The sequence below is a fragment of the Notolepis coatsorum genome, assembly GCF_963971535.1.
Source record: "Notolepis coatsorum genome assembly, chromosome: 5".
Classification (NCBI taxonomy): domain Eukaryota; kingdom Metazoa; phylum Chordata; class Actinopteri; order Aulopiformes; family Paralepididae; genus Notolepis; species Notolepis coatsorum.
The window spans coordinates 92869203-92879409 of NC_140169.1; the positions used below are offsets into that span (position 1 = coordinate 92869203).

General features: G+C 42.5%; 1 protein-coding gene across 1 annotated transcript in view; it reads right to left on the reverse strand.

The window, feature by feature from the left end:
* The window catches only part of LOC311228275 (centrosomal P4.1-associated protein), a gene marked incomplete at both ends in the record, with an annotated part of 46775 nt that extends 42002 nt beyond the window's left edge, over positions 1–4773 (reverse strand). The window contains one exon of the mRNA XM_084314183.1: positions 4753–4773. Within this exon, the coding sequence (XP_084170309.1) occupies positions 4753–4773 (21 nt within the window). The remainder of the gene's footprint in view (positions 1–4752) is intronic.
* Positions 4774–10207: the final 5434 nt, after the last annotated feature.

Consider the following 10207-nt stretch of genomic DNA (forward strand, 5'->3'; position numbering starts at 1 on the left):
AGTTTGTTTTGTGATGTTTGTAATTTAGTTTTTAGCGCTTTTGAGGTGCTTTGGTACCATGAGGTGCAAGCATAGTCGTAATACCCTTGAATGAGTGCTCCTGCCAGAGTCTTCAGGGTATTCTTGTTTACCAGAGAGGAGATCCGGTACAAGAATCTTGTTCGTTGGTTGACTTTTTTTTATTACATTGGTTGCCATTTTGTCACAGGAAAGATTTGCCTCTAGGATGGAACCCAGGTAGGTAATTTCATCTTTCCTTGTGACAATATTGTCACCCACTGTAACAGAGAAGCCGTTGGCCTTGCTGAGTTTGTTATTTGATCCAAGAGTGTGTATTGAGCCGTACTGTATTGTACCCATTCTGCAATCTGTTAATAACGTTTTCATTCATTCATTCAGGAGCAAAGGTCAATGACCAAACACACCCAGACTACATACCTGTATTCCCTTCAACATCACAGTCTACACCATCTACGTCAACAAACATCAGTCGCCATGAGCGGCGTGAAAAAAGGAGAGTGATGCAGCCAAGGAGGATGGTGACCAACAGAGAACCAAGGTCGAGTCAAGCTCCTTGACCGCTTCATCTGTGGACAGCAACGACACCAAATGCAAGATGATGACAGGTGTTACCTGGCCAGTGCTTCAGCACTTGTTTTCTTTCTTGCACACAGAGAAGACAAGGAGCACCATAATCTCACCCATAGATCAGCTATTTATCACCCTTGTCAAACTGCGTCACGACATGTCCTTTGACCTCATCTCCCACATCAGAGGTGTGTCAAAGGCAACAGTCAGTGATGTGCCCAACGGATCATTTCAGTGAGTGAGCGATTCGATACACGCTCACGGCAATGAACCGATTCACTGATTCGACTCACGGTTCAGTGGCGCTTCCGGATCCCGCTGCGAATCAAAAACTATAAAAAAAAATTGGCAGATGTTATACATACAATTATACATACAATTGTTAAGGGGATGCAAACCAGAGAAAGACTTTCATCTTGTTTACATCAGGATCCCCCTGTTTACATCAGTAATCATCGGTAACATTTAGAATTGATTTCAAGGTCCTCCTCCTTATATACAAAGTATAAACATTGCGATCATCTACTATTGAAGGTTCCGAGTCACAGTCTAAAGAAAATCAGTGATGCAGCCTTTGCTAACTAACTATGCACCAAAGTTATGGAACACACTATGGACATTAGGGAAGCTAGATCTCTTAATATTTTCAGAAATAAGCTAAAAACGTACCTCTTCACCATAGCCTTCTAATACACCCCGCTGTTGATTGTACTGTAGCACTATTTTACTCTGGCCATTCTATTGCATAATTTTACTATCTATTCTACTATTCTATTATTGCACTGTATTATTGGTGTGCAAACCAGTCAACTTACATAAAAGAGCCTGTTGGAGGATTTCAACAAGATAAATGCGACAACATTGCAAAATATTTCACTATAATATTTCAAAGTGAAGTAAAAAATATTATAATAATTATTTGATCATGTTAAATAAGTGTGACTAACAGTTCTACTTTTGTTTTGATGTGAAAAGTGATGCTGCATAAGAGGACTGCATTTAGCACTGACTGAGAAAGTACATATTACAGTTCTACTTTGCATTGCATGTAATTTAGAATACAGGCAAATAAAAGTAATTTAGTTTAAAGTACAATCTTGGCTGTCTTTTTCTCTCAACGCTTCAATAGGTAGATGACTAAATGTAAATGTAATATCAAATTTTAACAGATTGCAGAATGGGTACAGTACAGTCCAGCTCAATACATACAATTGTTAAGGGGGTGCAGACCTGAGAAATACTTTCGTCTTGTTTACATCAGGGTCCCCCAACAATTAGCATTTCAATGGTGTGTGGGGGGGTTGCCAATCCAATGTCACACCTACACAGGTTAGTCACTACCCCCCTGTTGGGACGTAGTGCCAGTCTAAGTGAGAGAAGCTCTCTCATTTCATGGAAGAGTAGAAGACAACCAACAGTTGCACTTTCTACCTGCGAGGCAGGATACATGGCCTTAGCATCAGCCATACAGGAGTGTATGTATTTGCAACAGCTACTCAAGGGTATTGATGGATGTCAGTATGCACAAACCAAGGTTTATGATGATAACCAAGGAGCTATTGCACTAGCCAGGAATCCTGTAAACAGGCAAAGATGTAAACATATTGATATAAAATATCACTTCATAAGAGAAACTGTGAATAGTGGGAGGATATGTTTGGAATATTGTCCTACTGACAACATGATTGCTGATGTGATGACAAAACCAGCCACTAAGCTACAACTGAAGAAGTTTGCTCAGTATTTGTTTGGCACTTAGTTAGAGTGAAAGAAAAGCATGGATGTGCCAATATGTTTTTTTTGTTGTTGTTGTTTATTTTGTATTGAAGGCCAAAGAGGGAGAATATATATATATATATATTTTTGTTTTGTACCACAATAAGCTAAGTTCGAGTGGGGGTGTTAAATATATTATTATTATTATGTGCGCCCTTGCTCATTTGTGTTCTACAGAGGGCGATGTAGTAAATCCAGTATGTGACGTCACTGACGTTTCCTTTCCATTCCTGTTCCGGTCTATTATTTGTGAATGATTGTTGTTGATATATAGCGGCACCGCAAGGAGAAGAAGAAGAAGGTTGACATGGGCAAAGTGTTCATCAACATCTCCATCGGCCTGTGCATCTTCAGCCTCGTCTGGTTCTTCTATGCCCTCTACATGCGCTCTGCCCTAGCTAAACAGGTGGTGACAATCCACCCCTCACCTCCTGTGCTTGACGCCAACAGCACCATGTTTGGGAAAATGTATGCCGCAATTCATATCTTACAAGAGATGCATTGATGTATGTGCAGGCTATTCTGCCTCCGTCTGATCAGTATGTAAAAATCACAAAGTTGGGGATATGGATGGGAATATAATTCACTGATTAAAAGAAAAACCAAAAAAAGAAGCTAAACTCATTCTGTCTCTAGTATTATTTGTTCACGCCAACTGTTTTGGAGATGAGGGTGGAAGTAATTTGGCAGTCTGACATTAATTGAAAACTGTATTAACAGATTGCAGAATGGGTACAATACAGTACAGCTCAATACACACAATTGTTAAGGGGATGAATGAATGAAAACTTTATTAACAGATTGCAGAATGGGTACAGTACAGTACAGCTCCATCTATACATTTATACGCTGTCCGTTCGGAATGAGTGAACTCAGCTGTAACATTACTTCCTGACTGTGCATCGCTCGTGCTATCGCGCAACGTGATTGGTTGTTTCAAAGTGCCCTACTGTAAAATATGCCCTACTTTGTTTACTTGTTTATTGCACAATGTCGCTCTATTGGTTGGATTCTTATTATATATTATTACTATTGTATTATGCACATCGTTGCGGGCAATTTCATTTGATAAATAATAAAAAAAAAAAATACATATATTAAACCGGCTAGGATTCGAACCCCGGGCGTCAGCTTGAAAGGAATAACCTATACCACTAGACCACGGTACCAGACAAAATATATCCATTATAAATAGAGCCCACCTACTGTAGCACCTCCACTGCTAATTCGACAGGTCTTAACGGTTTAATTATTTTATTTCAGCAACATTGCGTACACAAACCTATTGTTACCAAGAAGTATTACACTAACGCTTTCTTTTGATGAAATGAATGGAAAAGAGAGCCGTACTGTACGTCGGCCATCTAATGAAGTTAGATTTGACACGTTGTTTACTTGTTTATTGCACAATGTCGCTCTATTGGTTGGATTCTTATTATATATTATTACTATTGTATTATGCACACGTTTAACTTATTCATTCTTTAATTCAGCAACATTCATTCATGCAGTCTGTAGACATACTGTAGGACGTTGTAGCATCCTATGAATGAAGTCACCAGCTGTGCGGAGCTCCTCCAATGAATGAACAAAAAGCCGGCGCGTCGGGGGCAGTTGTCACCAGCTGTATGAGAGCGCCCCCGCTGGTCATTGTTAACATTAACCATGCCAAGCAACGTGATAACAGCAGGCAAACAGCTGCTCCTGGACTTTTCCCAGCTGTATCTGTACATAAGGCTTCAGGCTATGGGTCCGTATGGATTTGTAAGCCATACCACCTTCTGGGGAAATACTACCTCTACTAACTACTACAGAAAAACTAGTTCAGACCTATGTTATTCTATTATGTTAGCACTAAAAGTGACCAGAGAAAGACTTTCGTCTTGTTTACATCAGGGTCCCCCATTTTCAATTAATAATGAATTGTAAGTAAGGGTGCAATTAGCACCGTGCAATCCATTCTTTGTGGATCTAGCCCTGTGTGTGTGTATAATTCATGAGGATTGCTCAAACAATGCATTACAATGCAGACAACTATTATGTTTCACACTGAGCAATTATTATATCTTCTGGTCTGTGTTTTACCACTCAAGGTGCAAACAACAAGTACAGTAGTTTCACTTAACTTCAAATGTAAAAAAATAATAAACTGTATTTGTTCAAAATTAGACCTAGTATTTGTTTTATACCACACTGTACTTGACCACAAAAACCTGGTGCCCTGTGTCACATTGGTTATTGATATATTTAAGTAGAAGAAATGGGAGTATAGTATTTATAACCTGAATTCAGGAAGCAGGAGAAATGGGAGTATAGTATTTACAACCTGAAATGGGAAGCTCATAGCCTCCATCTCTCCCTATGAAACAAACCTTGAATACACCTCACCTGGGCCTCTCTAGACTCCATTTTGAGTGGACCCATTTCCTGTGTCATTACATCTCCTTGTCCCTGAGTGGTCGACGGGCCATAGCTGCCGTGGCCAATATGGCCGCTGTTACCACATCCTCCTCCCTTCCCTCTTGCACTCTCAGCTGTCTGGTCCTCTCTCTTTCTGCACAAAACACAGATTTTGGAGGAAATTCATTTCCATCATTGTCCATTGAAATATATATTCAGTAGGCCTATAAAGTTACACCTTTTGAACACAATAGGGCAATATTACACAGGTTCTGCTCTTAGAGCCTACGGGAACCAGCCCATTTACAACATGGAGATGCCACAGTGAACCGATTGTCATTGATATACCTATGCATTAAAAACATTGGTTCTCATTCTCGAACTTGTTCGTAGTACTTTTGTGACTATCTTGGTAAAAAGTTTGTACTAACAAATTTACAAAACCCCCCCTCCGGATTCCTGAACATGTGAAATGGTCTCCGTAAGTGGCAGCTGGGTTCCCATGAATGAAAAACGTCACTCATTCTTAAACTGGAAGCGCGTTCTCGTATACCTTCATTTGCATACAGAAACGCCCCGCCAGCTCCTTATAAGGAGAGGCTATCCATTGTGTCCCTTATGTTCAACAGGTAGCAGAAACAGAAACAGCAGAAAGGGTAGGATCATTTAACTGAATAATACTTGTGTACATAATTTTGAAGTGTGTGACTAAGAATTGGGTTGTGGAAATTGTTAATTGTAAATTAGTTTCACCCAGCTGACAGAAACTGGAGGCGTGGCCACTGTGCATGGGCCTTTTGCTGCAGGTGTCACTCATCAGTAATTAGTGATAGTGATTTAAAGGCTTGCTGGCTTAGCATCAGCGAAGCGTCGAGAAACGAAGAGGGACAAAGATGAGTTTTCCTGGAGTTTTTCGCCGAGGGATCCAGGGATCCACCTAGTGCTAAGTACACCATAATCCTATCTTTCACTCCACTCTGAAAACATTTTCCTTTCCCTCCCACTCTGCTATTTCTCTACTACCTCGCTTCCTCCCTACTCCCTTCAACTTTCTCCCTGCCACTCTTGACACCACAATGTGTCTCATACCTATATCCACAATCTGCTCCTCCAGAACAGATTCAACCCACCCACGGCAGTTTGCTAGCAACCCGGCTAATTTCTCCTACCCTCCTACAGCCACTAATACATCTGTCACTTCACTTCATTACTGCCTACGCCCATAGTCAAAATCTGCAGCTCCTGGCTCTAACTGAGACCTGGATAACCCCCAATAACTCATCAACACCTGCAGCATTATCTACAAACTATAACTTCACTCACACACCTCGACCTTCCAGATGGGGTGGAGGCACTGGCCTCATGACATCTCCTTCATGGGCTACAAACTTAACACCACTCCCAGAACTATCACTCTCCTCTCTCGAATATCATGCAGTATCTGTTTCTAATCCTTTCAATTTCACCATTGTTACACTCTATCGCCCTCCAGGTCCGCTCGATCACTTCACAGATGAGCTGGACATGCTTCTAAGCTCCTTACCGGAAGATGGTACCCCTCTCCTTCTAATGGGCGACTTCAACCTGCCTGACTCATCTCAGTCGGTCCCAGTGGTCTCCCTCCTACAATCCTTTGACCTGACTCCCACTGCCATGCCTCCCACCCACAAAGCAGGCAACTCCTTGGATCTCATATTTTCCCGCAACTCCAGCATCATTAACCCCACGGTAACTCCCCTACATGTATCTGACCATTCCTTCATATCCTTCTCACTAACTCTCATGCTTAACCGAAAGGTCTTCACCCCAACTCAAACAGTCTCACTCAGACGCAACCTGCCCTCCCTATCCCCCTCCACCCTCTTCTCTGACTTACTATCTGCTCTACCTTTGAGTGACACCTTCTCTGCTCTCCCCACAGAGATGGCAACCTCCACCCTCCTCTCAGCCCTTGCAACCTCCTTCGACAAGCTCTGTCCCCTCGTTGAGAAACCTGCCCGCCGTTCCCCACCCAGTCCATGGCTGACGGATGCAGTGAGAGAACAAAGACAGGTCCTGAGAGCGGCTGAGAGGAAGTATAGAAAGTCACGCCTCACTGCTGACATCGACACATATCACAACCTCTTGTTAACATTCTCCAAAACCATTACTAATGCCAAAGCTTCTTTCTTTCACCATAGGATTGAGGCCTCTGCCAAGAATCTTCGCAAACTGCATGCTACCATGTCCTCCCTCCTCACCCCCCCCCCCCACCCCTCGCTCATCTTTCTCTGCCGAAGACTTCGCAATCTTCATTGATGGAAAAGTGGAGAACATCCGCAGCTCCTTCTCCCAACCCCCACCCATTCCAAATACTGAATCGAGAACCTCATCCTTGGTCATATTTCTCTCCCATTACAGAAGCCGAGACCCTGACACTGGTAACGTCGAACCGTCCGACTACATGCCAGCTGGACCAGCTAACCTCCCCACTCCTCCAGACCATAGCACCAGACATCCTCCCATTCCTAACTGCAACCATAAACTCCTCACTCAACTCGGGGGTGGTCCCCACCTCCCTAAAACAAGCCAGAGTCACGCCCATCATAAAAAAACCAACCCTGAACCCCACCGTCATAGGCAACTATCGTCCTGTCTCTCTTCTCTCCTTCCTTTCTAAAACACTTGAACGTGCTGTATCCAACCAACTTACTGCTTATCTCTTACAGAATGACCTCCTAGACCCTAATCAGTCTGGCTTCCGGACTGGCCACTCCACAGAAACGGCCCTCATTGCGGTCACAGAGGCACTTCACCTAGCAAAAGCGAAAGGCCTCTCCTCTGTCCTGATTCTCCTAGATCTATCTGCAGCCTTCGACACCATCAGATCCTCCTCGCGGCCCTCGCAGGAATGGGAGTGGCTGGCTCTGCGCTGACATGGCTGATATCATACCTCAATGACCGCTCCTACCAAGTGTCATGGAGAGGGACCCTGTCGGCCACCCGCCCCCTGCGGACGGGTGTCCCCCAGGTTCTCGGTTCTAGGACCCCTTCTCTTCTCCTCTACACTAAATCACTGGGTAACATTATCACGTCTCATGGCTTCTCCTATCATTGTTATGCCGACGATACTCAACTCTTCCTCTCCTTCCCTCCCTCAGATATCCACGTCTCTGAGCGGATCTCTGCCTGTCTGTCCGACATCTCCGCCTGGATGACGACCAACCACCTCAAACTGAACCTAAGCAAAACAGAATTGCTCCACCTGCCGGCCAAATCCTCCCCCCTGACAGACCTTTCCATCACAGTCGAGAATGCAGCTGTGACCGCGTCCCCGACCGCCAAGAACATTGGTGTTGTCCTCGACGACCAGTTGAACTTCTCTGCTCACATCGCAGCGACAACCAGAACCTGCAGATTCCTCCTGAGCAACGTCAGAAGGATCCGCCCCTTCCTGACAAAAGAAGCCACCCAACTCCTCGTCCAATCAACAGTCATCTCCCGCCTCGACTACTGCAACGCACTGCTCGCTGGCCTCTTCAGAACGCAGCGGCTCGCCTGATCTCAAACCTACTGAAGTCGGCCCATGTCACCCCACTTCTTAGGGACCTGCACTGGCTCCCTATTGCTGCACGTATCTGCTTCAAGGCCCTCGACCTAGGATACCGTGCAGCAAAGGGAACCGCTCCTGCCTACCTCCGGTCAATGGTCTCTAACTACACACCCTCTGCATCTTCTGGCCGTCTCAGACCTACTCCTATCCAAGCTCCGGGAGGGTCATCAAAGAGAAGTCGCCTATTCTCCGTCCTTGCCCCACAATGGTGGAATGAACTACTGAATGAACAGTTAGGACAGCCTAAACCCGTCCAATCTTTCGCCGTCGACTAAAGACACACTTCTTCAACCATTATCTGAAATAATAATTAAAAAAAAAGAATAATAATAATAATAATAATAATAATAATAATAATAATAATAATAATAATAATAATAATAATAATAATAATAATAATAATAATAATAATAATAATAATAATAATAATAATAATAATAATAATAATAATAATAATAATAATCTAACCCTAACTAACCTTACTGGGGGGGGGGGGGGCTGCACATTGATTGTGATATTACAGAGGATTTTGTGAAATGTGAAATATTGCTATGCTACTGTGAGATTACAAAATCTGATGTGATATTACAGAGGATTTTGATTGCAATATTTTATTGTGAAATAATAATTAAATTATGTGAAATATTGCTATGCTATTGTGAGATTACAACATCTGATGTGATATTACAGAGGATTTTGATTGCAGTATTTTATTGTGAAATAATAATTAAATGATGTGAAATCAAAGGATACTGTCTTTTTTACATGTATTTGTTGGGATATTACAGGGGGCCTTGATTACAATATGTCACTGTAAGATAATACTGTTAAATGTTGTGAAATGCTGGATAATTTTTACAGTGCACACACATTATGTACAGTATCTTCACTAAGCCGCCTGCCTCACAGCGCTGCAGCGTTAATAACCCAATCGCACGGATATAGTGGACTAAGAATAGATGAACAAATTCCATATAAATCTATAGTTTATTAACAATGCAGCGGCTGATGCAGGAGATTGTGAGGTTACTGTACATACACACACACATGCTCTGTAGAGCGAAATCTATTTGTGACTGATCAAAATGACATTAGATTAGATTCAAATGTATTGTCATCATACAGCACAAGTACAATACAACGAAAATAAGTTTGGCATCCAAACAGAGTGCACATGTAACAGTAAAGTGTAATAGTAACATACAATGCACAGGTGATTAAACTGGTTAACCCCTTAAGCCCCTTCTCATACAGAGCATCCCACCAATGGAACTCAATTCCTCAAACAATTAGAGTGTCCACATCATACCATTCATTCAAGTGCAGGGTTAGGGAATGGCTCATTGAAAACCAGCACTGTCAACACTGAGGTGTCTGTGTGTGTATGTGTGTGTGTGGATATGGTGCGTCTGTCTATGTCTGGGTCTCTTAATATGTCATGATGTGCTCTGTCCTTGTGTCCATGACTGTATTGTGACCTGTATCCCTACTATGTCTATGTGCTTTTGTTGTGTTTTTATTCTAATGTTATTTATCTTGATTTTATTCTGTTTTTATTGCTAACCCTTTTTTTACACAGGATTTTAGCCTGTACCTTCTGGCAGGGGGACTGCCAATGGAAATTAGCCTTTTGGCCAAAATTGGGTGCATTTACATTTGTAAAATGTTTTATTAATGTACACTGTCCCCCTTGAACAAATAAAGTAAACCTAAACCTAAACTTAACCTAAGCCTGAGCGGTTCGGTACGATATTCACATCATGCTATAAAAGTCGATCAATACAGAACGTAATTAATGTTGCGTTTCTTTTTCAAATGTAGCCAAGAGGAAAGACCCTAACCCTATCAAAA